The sequence below is a fragment of the Euphorbia lathyris genome, chromosome 4 (assembly GCF_963576675.1).
Source record: "Euphorbia lathyris chromosome 4, ddEupLath1.1, whole genome shotgun sequence".
Taxonomy (NCBI): Eukaryota; Viridiplantae; Streptophyta; class Magnoliopsida; order Malpighiales; family Euphorbiaceae; genus Euphorbia; species Euphorbia lathyris.
The window spans coordinates 52,582,776-52,607,068 of NC_088913.1; the positions used below are offsets into that span (position 1 = coordinate 52,582,776).

At 36.0% G+C, this 24,293-nt stretch overlaps 1 protein-coding gene across 1 annotated transcript; it reads left to right on the forward strand.

Annotated features, from left to right (window-relative positions):
* The first annotated feature begins 354 nt into the window (after positions 1–354).
* LOC136225621 (ACT domain-containing protein ACR12) lies at positions 355–18,609 on the forward strand. Its single transcript, XM_066013703.1, has 10 exons — positions 355–652; positions 1,358–1,403; positions 2,619–2,729; positions 5,692–5,786; positions 6,811–6,895; positions 7,060–7,119; positions 17,704–17,759; positions 17,868–17,973; positions 18,054–18,122; positions 18,305–18,609. Exons 1-10 carry the CDS (start codon positions 468–470, stop codon positions 18,365–18,367), a joined length of 876 nt encoding a protein of 291 aa, XP_065869775.1. The 5' UTR covers positions 355–467; the 3' UTR covers positions 18,368–18,609.
* Positions 18,610–24,293: the final 5,684 nt, after the last annotated feature.

Sequence of the window (24,293 nt, forward strand, 5' to 3'; positions counted from 1 at the left end):
CCATTACAGCATGCACTTAATGCATTTTTATTTATTACAAAAACATTCTTTTTAAGTAAATTAATTTTGGGGTTAAAGTATCAAAATAAGTTTGTAGTTGTTGAAAAAGTATCAATTTATATGGTGGATGAGAAAGTATCAATTTAGACTACACGTACAAACTAACATCAATATAGGTTTAAACGTAAAAAAAAAAAAAAAAAAATATTAATTTAAGTCCCAACTTCACACATCATTTATATTACTTGCTTGTCCTTGATTTTGACTAAGTTGCATCCCACAGTATTTCTGTATATAGCAAGCAGTGATGCGGGTCCCAACTAGATGACGCTAGACAGCAGACAGAGACAGACACTGCCTCTGCCAGCTTCTTCGTCTATTAATAATAATAGAATTATTTCCGTCTCTAAAACAAACCTCTCTCCATTGTACTCAAGCCCGATCAACCTAAACTCTAGCAAGTAATAATGGCTATTGCTTACAGTTTTATTTTTTCTTCTTCGTCCGTCGCCCAAATTCACCATCCTCCTCATCTTCGACCCAAGGATTTCACTTCTAATATCCTTATTCCTCAAGAATTCTTCTCTACTTCCTTTCTGATCCGCCCCAAGTTCTTCTCTGACCGCACCGGAATCGCTTTATCCACAAAAAGGTAGTTATTCAACACAGCCTCAGGCATACAGTAACAGAAAGTCCATTGTCTCCCTTTTTGAATAAACGTTTGCGAATTAGTATCTTGTGTTCAGGCGGCCGGATTTTTAGTGCTTGCTCTGTATTTCCTGGTTTGAGAGCATCGCAATTAGGTTTCTTATAGTTTTGGGTGAGATGGAGGTTTTTGGTACTTGTATATTCTATTTTGATTTATATAAAAAAAAAAAAGCGGCCCGGTCGCATTACGCGTCCCCGTTGAGCGAGGGTCCGGGGAGGGGTCCCACCACAAGGGTGTATTGGGGGCAAGCCTTCCCTTACCAATTTAATTGGCAAGAGGCCGCTCCTAAGACTCGAACCCGTGACCTCTGGTCACAGGGCAACAACGTTTTACCGTTGCGCCAAGGCTCGCCCTCTCTATTTTGATTTATATATATATATATTTTTCAGTTATTGATTCTGAGGAAATGAACTATTATGACATTTTCTTTCCTAAAATAAGAACCCATAATCGGACTCGTTTGTTATGATTTCTCTAACTTTCATCCAGGATCATGGAGGATTTTGATGTTTGTGAATTCCGTTTTTGAATTTTTTATTTCAGTTATTGATTTTTTTGGGGAAATGAAGAACACTTGTGACATTTTCCGTTGTAAATAAGACAATCTGAATCTTTGCTTATGATTTATCTTATCTAACTGTCATGCAGGATCATCTTGGGTATTTCTACCAACGCCGCAAGATCAATCCCCTTGGTTAGTTGCATTAGTCTTTTCATTTATCTTCAAACTTTTGATGAACAACAGAAAGAAAATGATTACCTTTGGATATATGGCCTCAGTACTTTTGCCTGATGTTTTATATCATTGTGCATTCTATGTATTCCTCTATGCGTGTGAAGTACATTGAATGTGCATAAATAGCTATGATAGACTTTCTCTTATTCATATTATCGACTACTCAAGGAGGAACACAGTCCATATTTTACTACAATATTTAGCTTAAACTGCCAACTTAATAATATCCACTTCAAGTGGGACAAGTAGGTGAATAAAAGGGTAGGATCATAGGATGTGTTACGTGTAGGATTACTTGCTTTGTAATTTAACCATTGCTTCATAAGGTCCACTAGTTATATATTTCCAAGGTTTGTTAGCAAGCATATTCTTGTTTACGTTAGCAGTTAGCCGATAAATATGTATGCTGGAATATTCACAGAGATCAGGATAATACTGCTCTCTATATTCTTGATAATTTGTGCATATCATAAACTCCCTCTATTGTAGCATTGTCAAGGCCGTGTAAGCCCTTTATTTCTTTTTTTACTTGAAAAGAGAGAGAGAAGAAAGCTTAGCACCTTTATGAGTCATTAATTATTGTTATTGAAACATTTTGATTTTTGTGCTGAGAATTCTTGCTGCTCCTGCTTCGGTATCGTGTTAGTGTCATGATACTAAGTATGGGTTTTAAGGGGAATTAATTAGAGATTAATTAGTAGGTTATTTGGCTTGTTTTATGACTTTATTAGTTGTTTATTGCTTTTAGTATTCTGTTAGGGGATTAGTTAGATAGCTGTAATGTTACAGTGCCACATCAGCATAGTAGTTTTTCCCTATTTAGTCTCTTCCTCAGCAGTGTATCGAGATCATAAGAATTACTAATGAAAATCTGTTTTCTCCCTTGATTCTTCTTCTTCTTCTCTTCTTTCAAGAAGAGTTTCTTTCTACCCTAATCTTCTACTATCAGAATCTCTAATCCTGACAGTTAGCTCAAACCACTTTTATATAGTGCTTAATCTTGTTTTTTTTATTTTCATTCATGTTATTAAAAATGCAACTTTTAGTATTTGTAATTGGTATATGTACATATTTCACTTGAAATATGTTAATTATTTAAATTATCAAAAAGAAAGATAACATTGTTCTGACTTTTGTGAATATGATAAAATGGTACCATCTAATTCTGAACAGGATACTGATTATGTTCCCATGCCCGTAGTTCTAATTGATCAAGATTCTGATGATGATGCAACAATTGTACAAGTCAGCTTTGGAGATCGTCTAGGAGCACTCATTGACACGGTAAAGTATCTTTTGTCTCCTCACTCTAACTGTGTTCCTGAAATGTGGTCTTCTCATTGGCATATAACAAAGGGAAGCATTGGGTTACATGAGGACTAAGGAGTTAGTCTTCCTGAAAATTCTGATTCCAACACCCAATCATACAGTTTGACCTGATGCCTGTACATCTGAAAAGCTGCAATGAAGTGTAGCGGATGAATGATATTTTAGCTTTTCATGTTCTTGTAAAATTATATTTAGGTTAGTTGGCTTTTAGGAGATTTTGGATTAAGTTTTTTTTTTTTATTTTTTTTTTCAGCGAAAGTACTTGTTTTAAAGGGATTTATTTTCGTTGAAAAGCATATTCTTGGTAAACGATTCATTTTTTTCTGCTGACATTGATAATGAGATGAAATGGAAATTCCATTTTTTGGGGTGCTACATCAGAAAAGAACTAGTATCCTTTTTTTTTCAATTAGAAAGACCATGAGAAATTGTGTGACCTGTAAAAGGATTCAACATTTTCCCTGTTGCAGTTAAGTAGAAGAAAGGATCACATGAAATGTTCATTTCTAGTTGACTGGGAGAGAACATAAGAAAAAATGAGATTAATGAATAGTGGTGGTGGTGGTTGACTACTAGCTGTATACGTTGCTTTTCTATGAGTTTGAAGAAGTTCGTAAAATGAGTTCTTTTACAAATAAATGCCTTATTTTAAATTTGACTGGAATTAATTTTCCATTGCCTAATTTTCCTAAACTGACTACACATTAGAAAATGCAAGAGATGCTTTTATGGAAATATTTCTGCAAAACCAACAGAAGGATGATCCTTTTTTCTTTTGTTGAGGGGGTTGATCAGCATCATTTTCCTTATGTCAGAAGAGACAGCGTGCCTTTGTATTTAACAGTTAGTCTCAAGGGTTGAGCCAATGTATTAAAATTCAACTGATTTAGATACATTTTCATGCCTATAATTTGGTTACCTCTAATGCTGTTGTCATTGATTTGGGCAATGAGATGCTCTAATATCAAAATGGATAGCAGTACACTGATTTTGTTTTTCAGACTCTCTGCCCTATCAATATATATTTCTAGTTAAAAATGAGGATTCATTTTGTACTCAACTATCTCCAAGTATAAAAGTCTATGTGAGTGAAACTCTTTTCTTAGCATAAAGATTGACCTAAGTTCACCCCAAAAGGTACCTCAAAGGGGAGGATTACCTCATACGTATTACCTGTTATGTTCCCTTTCCACGGATCTTGTCACAGAATGATTAACTGAAAAGTCTAGTTGTAACAACGGTCTTTTCTCTTTGTTATTATTTCTTGGTTGACCTATCTTGAATAATTTTCAGCTTGTTAAAGGGCGACTCAAACCTTGTACCTCCTTAAGGGAGAGCTCCAATCTTTAGGTTAACGATAAAAATCATCAATAAAATTCTGCTTACTTTAATCATTTCGTTTGTCAATTAAATAGGAGAAGTAAAAGACAAATTAGAAAGTTTAACATAAATAGGAATCCTAAATATAGGAATTAAACTAAATCCGCCTCCTAATGGAAATAAAACTAATATAGAAATAAATAAATAGGAAACCTATAATTTAGAAATTTAATTAAAGCAGTTTCCTACTATAGGAATAAAACTACTAATATAGAAATAATAAGCAGATAATCTGTAACATTACCTCTATAGGTAACCAATGGGAGATACTTAAGTACTTAACATGCCCCCTCATGCCTAGGACATATGGAGCATGAAACTTGTAGGAATGGGCATTTGTGGCAAACCCAACATCTGATGATCCAACATTGGATTAGATGGTTCTTTTAGCATGTAAAGTTAGACCTATATAGGTACCTTAAAGGTGGAGGATTGACTCAAACTTACCTCTACAACTAAGCTAGCCAATGTGGGATACTTAACACTTCTTTTTGTTGGTCAATTTTATTTGATCAACGTGGCAAACGTTGGTCCAATCTATGAACTAGTGAAAGTGTGACACAAGTTTGTGTATGTGCATGTGTCTATAGGTTTGAGATGATAATTCTCTTTAGTAAATAGTTTGAAATCTCTGAGTTTAAAGTGTAAGAAACTTGATATTTGTATAGCCAAAAGTTAATATTTTGATTCGAAATGAGTTCCCATTGAGGGAAATTAATTTTTGAAAATCATAAGATATTTTATATATAACATAGGTTGCAGTTTAAGTAGTTAGTGTGTGTGTGTGTGTGTCTAGTACAAATTTAAAAGCTTCTTTCAAATAAAGTATTTTAGATAGTATATGAAAACACTGTTTAAAATATGTACCTTTTTCATTAAATAAGATTAGAACAACTTATGGTAGAAAAAAGGATTGTCTAATTAAGAAGTTATTTATTATGTTAGTCTTGATATAATTATGTCAGGTAATATTGAGAACAGGAAAAGATCAAAAGTATCATTTTGAAAAATAAAATAAAACAGAGAAGTAAAATACAATTAAAAAGGGCGGCCCGGTGCACTACGCGTCCCCGCTAAGCGAGGGTCCGGAGAGGGATCCCACCACAAGGGTGTACTGGGGGCAAGCCTTCCCCTGCCAATTTTTGGCAAGAGGCCGCTCCTAAGACTCGAACCCGTGACCTCTCGGTCACACGACAACAACGTTTACCATTGCGCCAAGGCTCGCCCTCAGAAGTAAAAATACAATTAAGGGAAAAAAAATCCATATATAACTACTGCCTATAAGGAAGTGGCTTCATATGTGTGGGACGTAGGGAAAATAACAACTGTGTAAATAAATAGAAAAGAAGCCCCCTGAAGCATAAATTGTCCAGTTTAAGTAGGAATAATTGATGTCTTTGCTATGCACAAAAATTCGTTAGGAACATCCTTAGTGTGACTTTGGAGGCAATTTTGTTTCTTTGATATTTCATGATATGTTCCTATTTGTCCTTATGTTTATAGAATTTGTAAAGCTACTTTGTTTATCATAGGGCAGATGAAAGCCTTGAAAGATTTGGGGTTGGATGTTACAAAGGGATCAGTAAGCACCGAAGGACCAGTCAAGCAAACCAAATTCTTCATTACCCGTTTGTAAGTTCTCTTTTAACTCCAATATCCCTTGACATCTACTAGGTCGCTCCCTAGCCCTGCACATTACCCTACAAAACTTTATCACTGGTTTCAATGTTTTGGAATATTAGAATCTATAAAGCTCTTAAAATTTCATATTTATTTGTTCCTGATTTCCTTGTATAAAATCAGTTAAAGAATTTGATATGGATATGCTAATTTACATGAAAAAACCGAAAATTAAATATCCCATCATATAGAAAATAATATACATTTATGACTTTGCTCTCTCGTCTGACTCCCTACTGCTGGGATACTCGTGGTTCTCGGAAAGAAGCTCCATGGGCCAAATTTAAAGTAGCACCCTTCAGGGAAAGAATAGCAGGGGGCGAAGTTGTTGTTTGCTGGGGTATCAAGACCACGTTCAACCTTATGTTCGATATATTTTTGAGGGATTAAATTATTCTAATAAGGAATATTTCTCAAATCAGTTGCAAGGTTGTCAATATAGACATTGAAGAATTTATTGTGGACCTTGTTGTCGTGTGACCAAGAGGTCAGGGGTTCGAGTCTTAGGAGCGGCCTCTTGCCAAATAAATTGGCAGGGGAAGGCTTGCCCCCAGTACACCCTTGTGGTGGGACCCCTCCCCGGACCCTCGCTCAGCGGGGACGCGTAGTGCACCGGGCCGCCCCCTTGTGGTTGGTAGTTATCATCTGTTTGCTGCATTTATTTTATGCTATTTCTGAGTTCTTAGATGTGCTGATGTAGTCAGTTTCTTACATCTGTTGACAGAAGTCCAAGCGAAATTAGCAGCAGCAAGATTTTGATGCAGTGATATGAATTGAAATGTGAACTTGTAAACCACAATAATTGTATTTTCAATTATTTTTCAGTGATTTATTGTCAAAGACAAACATGATAATATATATATATATATTGTGAACACTTGAAAGTCTTTAAATATACCAGCATCATACCAATTACAGAATGTTGTATGTTCTGTTACGAATCTTAGCATTTAGAGTTTTATTTTGATTATGCTAGTGATAGCGGGCGCAAGGTTGAAGATCCTGATATGTTAGAGAGAATACGACTTACCATCATTAACAATCTTTTGAAGTATCATCCAGTATGTATGCTGAATTCATATTCTTGCCTAGTGCTTTTGCTGTTGTTCTTTCTTAAATATTGGGTTAAATGTCTGTTTTATTTCAATCTGGGAAATTGTGGGATTTCTCTTAAACTCAATGCTTCTTGTGGAAATTGATCTGTTTACTTTGGGTCTTCTGCTAGGAATCTAGTGAGCATCTTGCTTTAGGTGAAGCTTTTGGAATAAAAGCTCCTGAGAAAAAGGTAAAATTTCAAATTAACATTTCTTACCATTAGCTTGTTCCGTTTCTCTTTTTTTATTAGTTAATATTTTACCTCATCTTGACATCTACCAACGCAATAATTAATATTACTTCTATATGTTGTGTTAACTATTTTATATAAGAAATATAGTGGTATTAATAATATAATAAATTTTAAGAATAGAAGATTCAAGTGAGTATATGAATTTACTGCAAATAGTTTATCAAAGTAAAATTTCCTTACTAAAACTATTATAAATTACCCTAACCATAAAAAAGGTTTATTTTATGAAAATGTTTTCAGATTAATGTATTCAATTAAAAGTCATTAAAAGTAATTATTAATAAGAAAAAATTGAAGAGTTATGTAAATTAATAATATTATTTAATTATTTATTTTTTAAAGAATAAAGGATAGTTGGTAAAGGAAGAATATGCATTTAGAAGTTCCCCAACTTTCTTCAGTATCAGCAAAATTAATCGTTTGTTACCTGCAGCACTTCATCTACAGACCTTTGTCCTTTTTTTCATTATAGTAGTAATGATTTGTTCCGATAAATAGAAAATAGTTAATGACAAGCTTGCATTTAAGGTACAGTAACTTCTGTTAGCGATAATATTACGTAATAAATGTAATATTTCTCTGTTTATCCTATCTGTATTAGGATAAGGCTTTTGGTTTTTTATTCTATTGTGTTTAGGATTACACTTCCTATCCTAAACTCTTCTTTTCTTAGTTCTACTGGGACTATAACTTGTACGCTATATATATTTTCCTTCGCTGTATTTTCTATTCAAAAGATAATAATCAATAGAATCGTTTCATTCTCTTCAAATAATTTAACAAGGTTTCAGAAATGGTCGATCCTACTATTTCTGCCGCCACCGGCACACATCCGACCACTAGTCAGGAGGTTGAATCTTCCCTGTCTCATAACCCTAAGTCCTCCTCTCACTTCAATGAATCAGAATTCACACTAATTTCCGATCTGGCTTCATGACTGCAATCTCACTCAAATCCACCGCTCTTCGCACCCCTAGGTCAGTTCTGACCACCATAGTTTGTGACCGATACGTATCAGTTCACTTCTTGGAACAGCTCCTATGCGTAACACCTTTTGCGCAAGCCTCCAATCCTCAACCTCACTCTACAGTCACTGTAAATCCACAATTAACCTTTCCCTGATCCCCTTCAACCAGCCTTTCCCCCTCCGGTGTCGCAATCCTGACTACCCCAAACTTATCCGTTTCCTCCATTTTCTAATTTTACTCATGTTACTTCAGGACAGCAACAGCACAATTCACTGCCACACTCCTATATTCCACTAAATCTGTCCCATTCACCTATATTGATTCCATTCCGTCTTCTTTATTACTTCCTTCTGTCACAAAGTAACCCCACCATCTCTATCAAACTTACTCCTCGTAACTACATATCATTGAAGCAATGCAATCTTTTGGTGAACTCTAATCGGGGTCAATACCACCACCGCCCAAATATGTACCACGTGTTCACAATGCCAATCCTAATGTCCCTGGTGATTTTATGAGTAATCCTGCCTTTTGCACATGGGAACAGCACGATCGTCGGGTTAAAGCATGGATCATCTCCTCACTAACCAAGGAAGTCTTTCCTATCATCACCAACATGGACAATCCTCGAGCAATTAGGGATGCTTTTGAGCGTACCTATGGTACAGTCTCTGAAAATAGACAATTGCAATTGACTCTGAAACTCTTTGAACTCAAAGGGAACGGAATGACCAACCTGTGGTATGAGCTGGAAGCTGCTGGCACACCTCCCTCTTGTGTGCATCTCATGCCTGCCCTATTAGAAAATATGGGTCAGGAATACCACAACAGCATCACTACTCTCAATGTCAGACATGGGGCTCCGGTTATCAACTGATTTATCAAGAAATTCTTTTGAAAAACTCAGACCTTTCGCATGGCCAACCTTGCTATTAAGTCTGATGACAACACAGTCAAGTCTAATGCTAAGAACACCAAGAAGCGGGGTCGTCGCAAACCTTGTCCTCAGGCTAATTTTGGGTGGAACAATGCCTATCCAGGATACTTTGCCTTCAACAATGAGAATGGTAAGTTACAACATCCTATGCCTTACTAGGGCTTTGACAACATTCATCTCAGTAATGGTCAATGTTTGCCTATCACCCACTTGGGTAACTCTGATTTAAATAACTTTTGGCCATCCCACTGTCTTATTAAAGCCCAGTCATCAAGGAAATTCTCTTGCGCAGACCGAGTAAAAATGAACTCTACACCATGCCTCTTGCACTTAAACAAGTCCTTGTTGGAGAAAAGGTCCCATTTGATCAGTGGTATGCTTGTCTTCGACATTGGCACCCTCAGATTGTGAAAACCATTGTTCAACTGCATCCGTTACCCTCTTCCAAGTCTCTCCTCTCGTTCTAGTAGTTATTTATTTGAAATTGTGCATTTAGATGTTTGGGCTTTCGCTCCCATTTTATCTCATTTATCTCATCGTTATTTTATTATTTTTGTGGATGAATTTAGTCGTTTTACTTGGATTTTTTGTTTAAGAAATAAAAGTGATGTTCAATATGTGTTTCTCAACTTTTAGGCCATGGTTTCGTCAATTTGATGCCAAGGTTAAAAAATTTCATTCAGATTTTGGGGGTGAATTTCAAAAATTAATCTCTTTCTTTGCTCAAAATGGCATTAGACACAAACTGGCTTGTCCTTGCACACACGAGCAAAATGGAATTTCGGAACACAAAATCAGACATATTGTTGACACTGCTTTAACCATTATGGAATTATGCGGTTCACCACACTGTCAAATTGATAAACTTCTTATCCACAAAAGTTTTAAATAATGTCTCGCTCTCTTTCTGGGCATTTCAAGTCACTCTGGATTTCAAAAAGCTTCATATTTTTTGTTGTGGGATTTTCCCTTTGCTTCGACCCTACAACAAGCATAAGTTTGAATTCAGATAAAGCCTTGCATCTATCTTAGGGACTCTCCAAATCACGGTGGTCACCTTTGTCTCGATTTTTTCTCCACATGGGTATATATATGCAAACACGTCGGATTCCGAGAAGGTCTGTTTCCGGCTAGGACTACAACACCGTCACCGAGTCGACTAGCTCCTCCTCGGGCCCTATTGCACTTCAACTTCCACCTTTACTTGGTCCGTACATAGGTATATCCTCCTCTTCACCTATTACCTCTCCTTAGGGATGGCAACAGGTAGGGTACCTGCTGGTAGTTCCAATCCCAAACTCTTACCGTTTATTTTGTAATTACCTGTACCCGTCCCATTACCCTAACGGGTATATGTTTTGCATCCCATACACGTCCCATTCAATTCACGGGTACCCTTACCCCGTTAAGAATCAATAAATAAAACAAAAAATATTACAAATTTAACAAAGTATAAATTTAATAAATTATCCATCTAAAAATTGAACAAATTGAACCTTAATCAATAAAAATAAAGTAGCTTAATGATATCAAATCTCACATCTTACATTTAAAACACAATAATATTTTTTAATATATAAAAGAGTTATGATGGGTATCGGGTACCTTGTTAGGGTAATGGTTTTGATCCCATACAGGGTACGGGTAGTCCCATTAGGGTTGGGTAGTGCCGGGGCAAGGTACCCGTTGCCATCCCTACCTCTCCTTCTACTTCTATTCTTCTAACTCCTGGATTAACATTTATCTGCTCGTACCATCACTTCAATGCCTCAACAATCCCACGACATTGGTTTTCCCTCTTCTTCTCGAACTGCCAGTCCAGTTGCTCGGTACTTGTGTGTTCTCGGACTGCCCGTCCGAGAAATTCATAAAAATTCTCTATCTGGACAGCCACTGTCATTGCCATCTGAGCATCCCAATACGGCTTCCCATCACTCACCAATTCTTCCCAAGCAGCACCACTGCCTTCACTTCGCGTTTACTCTCGCCGTCCGCAGTCCCAACAAATCATTGAAACAATCGCCTTCGCCTCCTAATGGTTCCCTTGTGGTTGACGAATTGGAATCCGTTGCTGCCCCAATATGTGAAGAGCCTGAAAGTGCCAATGCTATTGAAGTGGATTTGGTTAATGTGCCGCAGCCTGCAACCCCCCCAGTAATGCATCTCCTTCGACTGATGCCACTGTTTCAGCTCTTACGGTACCTGTCTCTACTACCTGCAATCATCATATGGACCTACGCCCATCGACTCCCACTGCTTGTATGAAGTATTTGGCTCTTGTGGCTACTATTGTTGACTCCATGGATGATCCATCTTGTTTCACCACTATGGTGTCATGCCATGTCTGTTGAAATAAAAGCTTTGCTAAACAATGACACATGGAGACTTGTTCACCCTAGGATAGAAACATCATTAGTTGCCGATGGTTGTTTTGTAGTAAATGAAATGTGGATGGAAGCATTGAACGACACAAGGCGCGTCTGGTGGCTCGTGGCTTCACTCAACAATCCGGGCTCGACTATATTGAAACATTTAATCAATTGGATGTTCCCAATGCCTTTCTTCATGGCAATCTTGTGGAAATCATCTACATGGAACAACTTCATGGGTGCCTGGATGGACAATCGAGATCATGTGTGTCTTCTACAAAAGTACCTTGTATGCAGGTTCCCAGAGAATGGTTTACTCGTGTTAAACTTTTTCTATGTTCCCTGGGTTTTTTTTTTTAATCAAGCCTACGACACGGGCTAAGCTATACATCTTAGGTGCTATGTTGACGACTCGCTGGCGTTGATTATGAGCTCACTCAACAGATAATTAGAGCCATTGGGAAGGAGTTCCCTGTTGGAAATTTGGGCAAAGCCAAGTATTTTCTTGGGTTAGAGATTTGATACACCAAACTTGGTGCACATCTGTCTCAGGCTAAATATGTCTCTTGACATTGACATCCTTGAGTGTGTCAAGATGACTGATTGCAAGCCTTGCAACACGCCCATGGCTACCACCCCAAATCTCTCCAAGACTACGTGCGCACGTCTCAAATACAGGGATGAGTATCGCAATATTGTTGGTGTCTTGCAATACCTTACACTGACTCGCCTTGACATAGCTTTCTCTATTAACAAGCTTCGTCAGTTTCTACATAGTCCTATGGATGAACACTAGAAGGGAGTCAAGCGTATTCTTTGCTATATTCATGTTTCATCCGACTATGGTATCCTTTTCTTCTCATCTCCCATTCGTGACATTCATTGTTACTCTAACATTGACTGGGGTGATGCTCGGATGATTTCAACTGGTGCTTACTGTGTTTGTCTTGGCAAGAGTCTGGTGTCTTAGCATACTTGTAAACAGTCAACTATTGGTCGTTCCTCCACCGAAAGTGAGTATACAGCTAAACTCCTGTGGATTCAATCAGTGCTTCATGAGCTCCGATTCCCAGTTCCAAAACCAATCCAACTATGGTGCGATAATGTTGATGCAATGTACCTTACTGTCAACCTAGTCTTTCATACCCGAACAAACACATTAAACTTGATTATCATTTTGTTTGGGAGCAAGTGACCAAGGGGTTTCTCTTAGTAAGGTTTATGTCCACTGAAGATCAAGTTGCTGATGTCCTTACCAAACAGTTACCAAGTGCTTGTTTCCTTCTCCTTCGTCAATGACTTCAGTTGTGTTCTCGGCATCGGCTTGTGGTGGCATGTTAGCCAATATTACGTAATAAACGTAATATTTCGTTGTTTATCCTATTTATATTAGGATAAGGCTTTTGGTATTTTTTATCTGTATATGATTATTTATTCCTAGGAAGTCCATTGTGCTTAGGATAACACTTCCTATCCTAAACTCTTCTTTTCTTAGTTCTACAAGAACTCTAAATTGTACTCTATATATACTTTCTCCGCTATATTTTCCACTCAAGAGATAATAATCAATAGAACCGTTTCATTCTCTTCAAATAATTTAACAACTGTATCAATTAGAATCTTTCCAAATGTGTTATTTTATGAGCTTTAATATGTTATATAGTTTATGGTGAGTGAAAGACTGGTCGTACAATAATATTATTGATAAATGAGACAAGAAAACAAATTTTTTTTATCCCAATTTAGTTGTGTAACATGGTATTAGAGATATCAATTAGGGTTATGGAAAATTGGGGGACTTGGATGGGCCTTTCTTGTTCTGCTTCCCCTTCTTTGGCATCACAAGCTAGGTTGCTTGGTCAGCCTATTCTTTGGCATCACAAGCTAGGTTGCTTGGTCAGCCTATTCTTTGGCATCACAAGCTAGGTTGCTTGGTCAGCCTATTCGGTCTTGTTCTCTTTTCCGGGCATACCTTCAATTTTTGTTCTCCATCTCTTATTATTTTGTCCATCCCTGCTTGCTCATCTCTTCTGTTTTGCTTTTGAAGGGCACAATCGGATTAATTGATTTCGGTTTGACCATTTTATTTTATATTCATTAGTTGGGAGGTTTCTAGTCCCCATTCCACTGACTACTGTCTTTGAGGGTGTTTGGTCCTCCCGATTGCAACAACTGGTGGCTCGACGGTTTCTACTTCCTGCAAACTATTATTTACTGTGTTTCTGAGTCTCATGGTTTCGGTCTCCTACTTTTTGAGATTGTCTTTTCTTTTCCTTGATTTAGTTGCTCTGTCTGTTTGGTTGCTGGCTCACGAACTGGAACAATATATCTAATTGTGCTAATGGCTGAGGCTGGTAAAACCGTAAAGGAACATCACTGTGTTTACTTTGGCTTCATCCAGAATTATTAACAGAAAATTGAATGCTGGTAAAACCTCAAAAGAACATCACTGGGTTTACTTTGGTTCATCCAGAATTATTAGCAGAAAATTGAACGCTGGTAAAACTTATGCTCGATGGAGTTTGTAGATATGTGCTTAGTTTAGACTTACGAGATCATTTTAACAATAACCCACCTAAATTGGTTGATACTAATGTTTAAAAAAATGGTTAATAGAGGATTATAAACTATTTAAATCAAATTCATAACACTTTGGATACAACTGTAGATAGTGATCGAGTGGAACAGAGAATAAGTTCTTGATTTCTGTCAGTGTTGTTAAAGGCGCGCCTGAGGCGCGCCTCGGCTAAGGCTCCAGCCTTAGCGCCTCTGGTGACCAAAGGCGGGCGCGGGCAGTAAGGCGCGCGCCTTGGTGCGCCTTTGTGCGCCTCAAGCCAGGCACAAGGCGCGCGCCTTGGCTTCCTTATGGTATTTTAGGGTATTTTAGGGTTGAGTTGAGGGTATATTAGGTTTTTTAGGGTATTTTAGGGTTTTCTAACTTCAAAAAAGAAAAGAAAAGAAAAGAATAGCAGACATCATCGCACATAACTCGCAGCTGCAAATGCATCTAGTTCAAATGTTAGGTCTAAGGCTAAGAGAAAGATAAGGGTAATGAACCCGACTTTGTAGATGATGAGTACATTGATGAGGAAGGTGACAATGATGAGGAGATTGAGAACCTTATTCAAGAAGCATATGATGATGGAAGTGATGATGATGATGATGATGATTCTGATGAAGATTAGGAAGGAAGACTAGGAAGTTAAAGATTAGTAGTTTTCTAGAGTCAAGACTATTAGTTGTTTTAAGTTAGAATTATGAGTTTTAGATTATGTCTTAGTAGTTAACTAGAACTTAACTAGTGCATTTTATGGTTTATTGTTGGTTTTTGATTATTTATGACTAGTTTTATAAATTTATGATTTTTTTTTTTTGGTGCGCCTCGAGTCGCTCGGGCGCGCGCCTTAAGTTGCGCCTTGCGCCAAGGCTCCAGGACCCCCCTTGCGCCAAGGCTCCAGGACCCCCCTTGCGCCTTAGTGCGCCTTGCGCCTTTAACAACACTGATTTCTGTAAAATAGGTGATTTTTTCCATTATTGCTGATATAAAACAAATGCAAGTTCAGGAGCAAATTGTAGTGCGGATTTTTTTTTTAACCGGGTTTGGTTCTGAATATGTTGATGCTCATATTGAACTATAAACTAATGCGGTACTTCATTATGTGAAGTATATGCTTGTCTTCTTTGAGTTTGTAATTATATCGGTAGCATGGCCACTCACATCGTGGCATTGGTTAATACAACTAATAATCCTAATGGAGGTGGCAAAAGGAAGGATGAACAGAAGCTCTTGTACTTCTCACGGTCCTGGCACATCAAGACTAATTGATAGTTGTTTATGTAGATGATATAGTGATCACGGAAAGGGATGAAACTATAATCAATAAGTTGAAAGCATTCTTTGGCACTCAGTTTCAAATAAATGAGTTAGCTCTTGAAGTAGTTCTTAGAGTATGTCTCTGTGTATGATGTAATGAGCTTTGTAAATAAAATGTCTACATCGAAAGCTCCTTATATTGTTTGGTTAAATTTTTTTTTTAACTTTTTTGGAATGGAATTACTATTACTAACTTATTGTTTTCAATTAAATTTCATGTAATTACTATTACATCTAAATTTGGATCTAATCCCCAATACACCAAATTTAAATAAACTTTCTCCATTTTTTATTTTTTTATTAGTTTATATTTTTTATTTTTTGTTTTTCTCAGTTTTTTTTCTCCTTTTTCGTTTTTTTTTTCTTTTTTTTATCTTTCGTTTTCCCCCACTTTTTCTCATTACCCCCTCTTTTTCCTTTTTCCTGATTTTCTTGTTTTCTTGGCTTTTTCTTCTCATTTCCCCTTATTTTCGTTTTTTTTTCTATTTTTCTATTTTCCCCTTTTCTTTTCTCATTCATTTCAGTTTTACATTCCATTTTATCGTTTTTCTCTGTTTTTATTTTTATTTTAGTTATAATTTTATATTTGTAATCATTATTTCATTATTAAAAATTTTAAGAATCAAAATCTGTACAAAAAAGATAATATTTGTTTTCTTATATGTAAATGATATAATTATAAAAAAAAATTAATCATTCTAAATATAAATATGGGTTAATTTCAAAAGAAATCTTTGTGGCTACACTGGTTTGCAGATGAAGTATTGTGGTAATTTTTTTATGTCAAAACGACGATTGTGCTTGTCGACATTTGCAAATCAATGACTTTTTGGTTGACATTGTTAAATTTGGCCGTTTAAAACCTCAAAATGAATTTTTTTAAGATTAAAGTTTGTTTAGTATCAAGTTTATTATGGAACCATATTTTTTTTTTCAAAACCGTCATTTTTGGAGTTTCTCTTTCTAAACATTAACTTTCTATCTTCTTACAAACAATAACTAAATGACTTCAAAACTTGAAGAATTAAAGTTGCTTAAAATATCATTAATTTCTTAAATTTTTTATTTTTATTTTGGGGTCGTTAACTCTCAAATTTGGCATTGTCAATCCAAAATTCATCGATTTGCAAATGTTGACAAGCATAGTCCTAGTTTTGACCAAAAAAAAAAAAAGCCATAGTCCTCTATCTGCACAACAGTGTAACCACGTGGTTTTCTCTTGGAATCAACCCTATAAATAATTAGTTGAGTATATAATTTTGTATGATCATATTCCAAATTATTAATTGAGTACATAAAAATTTAGGCATAGTGATCAAATTTGACCCTAACGTTTTTGAAGAAGTGTAGATTTAGCCCTAATGTATGAAATGGTGCAAATTTAATCCTAACGTTCCAAGTTAGATCAATTTTAGTCATACGTAACAGGTTACTGAGAATTTGAAAAAATTGTTTTGACACCTTCCAAACAAGTTTATCGATAAATTGAAACATCTCCGTACATTTTTGGTTGGTTATTTCTAAAATATTAGTAACACATTAAACATTTTAGACACATAAACTGTGTTAGCGACATATTAAATATCTTAAGACGTAATTGATGTTTGGAAGCTCCGATGTGACGGTCAAACCAGTCTTTCGAAATTTTCAATAGCTTAGGAATAAAATTGATCTTGCTTGGAAATGTTAGGGTTAAATTTGAACCATTTCGTAAGCGTTAGGGTCAAATTTGGCCCTTATCTCAAAAATTTATGATTACATTTAACTAAACAAGCATTACATAGTAATGTAATGATAATTACATTTTATCGATTTTTAAATTTTGCTAACTAAACATTACCATGTAATCATTATTTCATTCAATTATGTTACAACTATGATATCATTGCATACTTACTGTACATTCTAAAGGAATATGCCTATCTCAAAGGAAATGCACGGATTTACTGAATGGGGTTGGATTGATTGAAGTAAAACCATGTGGTGCCCCCAAGATAGCAATTGTGAAGATGAAAGCTGAAGATGGAGACCTGCTTGGTGATTTAGAAAAATTATTGACAAGTTGAACTATCTTGCTATAACTGGTCATAACATTGTGTTTCCAATGTTGTAACTCAGTTGATGTCATATCCTAGAACCTCATACTGAGTTTGTGGTTACTCATACCCTGAAAATATGTTAAATGTGCTCTAATACTCGTATTTTATCAAATCATGGTAATTGTAGATTTGAAGGCTTCAGAAACACTGATGGTCTTATGGATAGTATAGTCGTGTGACAAAATGGATCTTCCAGATTCTAAAATATTATGGAAAGTCTAAATCAGTTTCTGTTCAAAACGTTCTGTTGTATTTATGATTTCTTTTATGGCAGCTTGATGTTGACATTGCGACTCGTATTCTTGTGAAAGATGATGGACCTACAAGGAGGTATGATTCTCTTCTCTTGAGCATGTTGTAAATTTGGCATTTTGACTCAGAAGTTACATGTGTTGTGCCGTTTCCTGAATTGATAAAACTGATTGAGTGTTTTATCAGCTTGCTTTGCATTGAGACAGCAGATCGACCTGGTTTAGTTGTAGAAATCATGAAAATCATGGCTGATATCAATCTGGATGTGGAATCAGCAGAGATTGAAACAGAAGTCTCTTTCTCTCTCTCACTCTCTTTGTCATAAGTATTTCATTCCTTTGTTACTAACTTCTCCCTCCTCCTATCACCTAGGGATTGAGAGCGAAAGACAAGTTTCATGTCAGCTATAGAGGTGCAGCACTTACTAGTTCATTGTCTCAGGTATCTGGCTTGGCTAAAAATGATAGTTATATTTGATTGTTCCTAAATGTATATTAATCTGAGCTAGTATTTAGCTTTGATGAAGTAAATTAATAAACTACTACACGCATATTATAGTTTTAGTTGTGTTTTAAAACCCAGAACTAAAGTTAATATTCTCTAATTTTGTCTGGAAACTGCAGGTGCTGGTGAACTGTTTGCGTTACTATCTGCGAAGGCCGGAAACAGATATTGACAGCTACTAATATAAATTAGCAGTTGGAAATGGTATATTGTATGGTAAGGGGGTGAGATATTTGTACGGAAATGCTATGTTATGTACGTCTGCACAAAGAGACCATGTGTATTAAGTAGGCTCTGATTCTGCAAGAATCTCATTGTATGGAAACATTCAAACTAAAGCCTTCTTCTTCTTCTTCTGTAAACATCTATCTCTTCTCAGAGCTGACATTGTTGTTATGTCTTGTGAAACTCATCTTTCTTATCACCTCTTTTACTACTAGTAATACAATTGTGTCTGCTGCTCCATCTCACATAGAATAATTTGAGTTACTTTCATCGAAATAATACAATTCTGCCTATCTAATATTTACTTGCCAAAATGAATTAGTTTTCATTGTTCCACTTTAATAGTTAAATGACTTCATTGTTCTAAATCACTACTTCAAATATATATATATGTACATTAGGAGACATGCTTCGAAAAATAATTATTGTACGAGGATCAAGGTTTAAATCAATCCATTTTCCCATGTTGTGAGTGCTATCTGATAAGCAATCATCATATTTATGTGATGATTTATGGTTTTCATTAGAACATCTGTAATGTTAGATAGCACAAATATCACTTCAGCTTTTTTCTGTCGCTCCTCATTCTAACACAAAGCATTCTAGTGGTTAGCAATAAATTCTCTAATTTGGATCTGCCTATAAATTTAAAACCGTTTGATTATGAATTGTTTGTTTTCAAATTTATTATTTTTACGGTTTCAAAATGCATGATTTTACATTGGGTTATGACATTTTTTTTTTTTTGATAGAGGGTTATGATATTTTTAATAATAAAAAAAATCATTCAATTTGCTTTATTTTAACGCTTTTCAAAAGTGAATTACTATACCTAGCCATTGATTCCCACACAGCCTCGGGAATAGACCAAAATACCCTTTGCACAAATTTGAAAAATCTCGAAACCTCTCAAACACCCTAAAGTCTCTTCAATCAAATCCGAACTAATTTCTCATCGAAAACATAGATCGTGGGAGGGGCGGACGAGGAAAAGCACTAATGGTACGAAATCCGGACTAATTTTGTTGATTTTAAGTCGATTTTTGGGTCTCTAATCGTGGGAAGCTATCACGCCCGCACCTCTGGTGCGGCGTATGAATATCACGCCGCACTAGAGGTGCGGGCGTGATAGCCTAATGCGTAGGTGCGGCGTGATAGGCTCACGCCCGTCCCTTTTTCGGGTATTTTTTTTATTTTTTTTAAATAAATTTAATTTTACTTAAATTTTAATTATTGTTATTTGATTATAATTTTAGTATTAATTTGATTATAATTTTAGTATTATTTTAGTATTAATTTGATTATAATTTTAGTATTGTTTAATTATAGTTAAATTTAGTTGTTGTAAATTATATTTTTGTTTAATTTAATTTAGTTTAAATTTTTATGTTGTAAATTTTATAATGTTAATTATAGGTAAATTTAGTTGTTGTAAATTATATTTTTGTTTAAATTTTTGTGTAGACGGAGCGGGAGACTGTGGCGGGGAAATCTATCCCGTCATCAGCTAGGCGTCTAGATATGGACGAGGACACCACGTCATACGAGACGGTGTGGTATTGATGTATCAGGCCGTAGACGGAGAGGGGCTGGGACGCAGCAAGCGTGGGGAGCTTCGATGGAGCAGGCTGTGTTGGATCAACCCGATAGTTGGATCAGCCCGAATTTGGGGGAGAGGAGGCGGATTATTCTGGAGACCGGGATCCTGGTCTTGATATAGTGAATGAGTATTTCTAGGAGAGAGCCGAGGCACATCGACGGTCGGGATCTAATGGTGATGATGATGATGATGATGTGCAGCCGACCCAGGGCTCGAGCAGACAGCGCAGGGGTGGTCGCTTTGCTAGTACATGTATTATTTATATTATAGTATTATTTATAGTATTAGTATTATTTAGTATAGTATTATTTATAGTTTTAATATTATTTAAAATTTTAGTATTATTTAGTATAGCATTATTTAATTGAGTATTATTTATTTCAGGGACTAACAAACGGTCCAAAGCTAATGAGGATCGTAGCTGGATTGTTTTTAGGCCGGTGGATGGTGGCCCTAGTGATGGTTCCGTGATTCCTAGTTTTTAGGACATGTTGCCTCGCGGATGTTGGGAGAGGAGCTTCGATCATATCTGACATGCTACAACAGATCATTAGTATGTCAGTCATTGGTGGGATGGTTACGCGGTGCGACACCCGATGTAAGAATAATTTGGTCAATAAATTATTTTACTTATTATTTTTAACCCTAAACCTCAAAAACATTCAGTAGTTGTATATGTGTCATGTTTACAGTTGCAGGATATGGTCGGGAGGACTAGGTTATCTCACCTCCCATCCACCATGTTCAAGAATCTGGACGCGCCGCTGATATTTGCGTTCGTGGAGCGGTGGCAGTCCGATACGAACTCCTTCCATATGCCGTTTGGGGAGATGACTATTCTACTGCATAATATATGTCAGATTCTGCGTATCCCGGTCCACGATTAGATGGTCTCCGATTCATGCAGTGCTGAGCAGCTGCATGCCATGTGTATGATAATGTTCGAGGTCAGTCAAGAGGAGTTGCTATCGCCAGCCCGACATTACTGGAGTGGTGGAGGTGTTTTTGCTGATGCTGTGGAGAGACTTACCCACGAGAGGGAGGGTCGGGAGGACGGGACTCGAGCCACTATATGGATGTGGCATATGTTCAGATCCACCTTGTTTGTCGACAAGAGTGGCGATAGGATCAGGCCGTCCAATCTCCTTGAGGTTCACGGCGGTGTCAGAGGGGCAGCTAGACTTTCTTGGGGGTCTGCTGCACTTGCCACGTTATATCAGCAGCTGGGGGATAACGAGTAGAGGGGAGTGCTCGGGTATTTACGGATGTTTAACCCTCCTCCGCGCGTGGATAGATGAGTATTTTTCGATGTTCCGGCTCCATCGACTACCACTGGGTTCCAGACAGGAAGACCGCCCGACTCGAGACCATACGTGCACAGTTGGACCGCATGACGGCAGACGAGGTATTATTTAAAATTTTAGTATTATTTATAGTATATTATTAGATATAATTTTAGGGTTATTTAGTATTTTAGTATTATTTATAATTTTAGTATAGTATTATTTATAATTTTAATATTATTTAAAATTTTAGTATTATTTAGTATAGTATTATTTATAATTGAGTATTATTTTTTGCAGGTGACGTGGTTGCCTTATGGTCCAGTCTCCGATGATGATCAGCTACGAGTGTCCTACGCCGGTTGGATACGGTGTATAGACATTGTTGAGCCGTATATGCATGATAGAGTCCTACGTCAGGTCGGATATGTTTAGCCTATCCCGGCCGAGCGTATTAGACCTGATAATGCATTCCGACCATGAAAGTCTATATCGTACAGGCTCGCGCATTCATTTGTCACAGTTGATGATACCTGGCGGAGATTTCCATCGACTCGTGGCATTGATCGGAGGAGATGCCAGCTAGTTGGATACGATCCCACTGCTTGTGATGCGGGGTGCATAGAGTGGTACATACGATATTCATATCCTCATCTCCTTCATGCCCCTCGGGATGTGCCGGTCCAGCATGCTCGCTCCAATAGCGAATATATAAGTTTATTATTGTTTTGTTATTTATTATTGGTTTACATATATTTGTTTTCTAATATTTATTTTTCTGTAACGGGTTAGCCGTTTGTGGCGTATCGCTCAGCGATCGGTCATCGGGCGACATGATGAGGAGGGTCCACTTATTAGGGGAGATATGGATTAGTTTATGGACGAGTGGCGCCGAGCGAACTGATATATGTTGTTATTTACTAGAACTTATTGTTTTTAACACATTTTAACACTTTTGAAAATCTATGTAATATTTTGTATATATTAATTAATTTTAGTATTAATGTTTCGAGTAATCCGCAATAAACCGTCTATTCCGCAATAAACCGTATAAAACATACGCTAAATATATATTTTTCCCCCTTCCGCCACGTGGGCATGAGGCTATCACGCCTCACCACAAGGTGAGACATGTCACACCTCACCTTGTGGTGAGGCGTGATAGCCTCACGGCTCACCACGTGGTGAGGCGTGATTTCCTCACGCCGGTATGGTGGGAGAGGAAAAAACTCTCCAGCTCCCACCCCAAAACTTCAAAGGGTATTTTCGTCCTTTTACAGGGATAGGGATGAGAAATTGAGGCTATGTTTAGCAACACCCTTTCAAAATGATAGTCTGATGACCCCAATCGTCTCTTTCCTCCTCCATCCATCCGTGCAGTCATCTCATGAATATAAGTTCTTGCAAGTCGCTACAATTGACGACTTGCTAGGATTGGGTGGCTCTCTCCCCAAACTCTAGTGATTGGCATGTGATTGAGAATTTATTTTTATTACTAATTGGTCTCTAATTTGAACCATTAGAGATTATCCTTTCATGTAATAATCACATTTAATCAACAAACAAAATTATTATTCCTGATAGAAAGTAAAAATGAAAAATGGATTAATTAATTTAGTTCTAGAAGTTTATATGTGAAAGTGAGTTCTTTCGTATTATTATCTTTAATCATTTTCAAATGGAAAATTCTTTTATTTCTTTCTCCTCTATTCCGTTCCACCAGTAATGGTGTTCATGTCAATTCAATTGATGTCTCAAAGTCGCGTAGGTTCAAAAATGATAGAGGAATTCACCTGAACACTAGAAAATAACATTTTAATTCTTAAAATATTAAACACGCGAATAATTATAAAATGTTAGGAAATAGAAATTTGATATTGGTTTTATTGGTTTTTTTTATTCCACTTTTATCAATTTCATTCATTTTTCATGTATTTCAGAATATGAGAAATTGGATGTAATTAATTTGAAATTGAATGTTTGCTTTTGAAATTCATTTCCAATTTTAAATAATTATTAAAAGTTTCAATATTTTTCAAATGATTTATAGTAGATTTGATGCACTTTCACACATTTTTTTTTAACTTTCATTGAATTTTATGTGTATTTTGAAATTGTTTGAGATTGATTTGATACGTTTTTAAACTTATTTATATAGATTAAAGTAATCTTACTCTTAATGATTTTAAAATATTTATAATGTTGTAATTGATAAATTCGTTTTTTAGTTCAGGCACCTCGGTAATGTATGAGAATTGTGATTTCTTTTATTTTTGTTATCTTTATGTTTTCTAAGCTTTTTGACTAATTTTTTCATTTATAATTTTTTGAATCTCCTTGAAACTGAATGAGGTTGGAGAATGTAAATTATAGCCAAATTATGGAAAGATCACATTTGAAAATATTTTTTCTCTGTGATTTTTATCGAATATTTGCGTGTAGCTTGAAATCTGACATGAAAAGAGTATGATATTGTCTTACTTAGTTTGGTAGTATAGGAAAGGCATGAAAACAATATTTTTGGAATATTCGATTTTATTTTATGGTAATTTAAATATAATACATGTATTTGGTATTTTTAAAATATTTTTTTTCTAACCCAATTTTTGTTGCAATTTTTCTGATTGTATGGTTGCTTAGGAAAATAAGTACACAAAAGTTTTTAGGTTGGTCAATTAAAAAATTATAAAAAAGTGAAGAAAATGTTTTATCATCCTGAAAAAAAAAAAAGAACATTTTCTTAAACTTTGAATTCCAATACTGAACTTTCTCTCATCTAATATTTCCCAAAACATAAAACGAACTAGGGAATTAAGGGAATTAGATAAATCCACCTATTGTTTTTATTTTATATCAATCATACATTGGTAAAAATAGTTACTTTGTACCAAAAAAAAAAAAGCCATAAAATCTACGTTTGTTACATATGAAAACGATACCGTTTGCCGTAAAAGCAAAAAACAATTAAAACCTACGCATACATTGAGTGTCACAGGGACT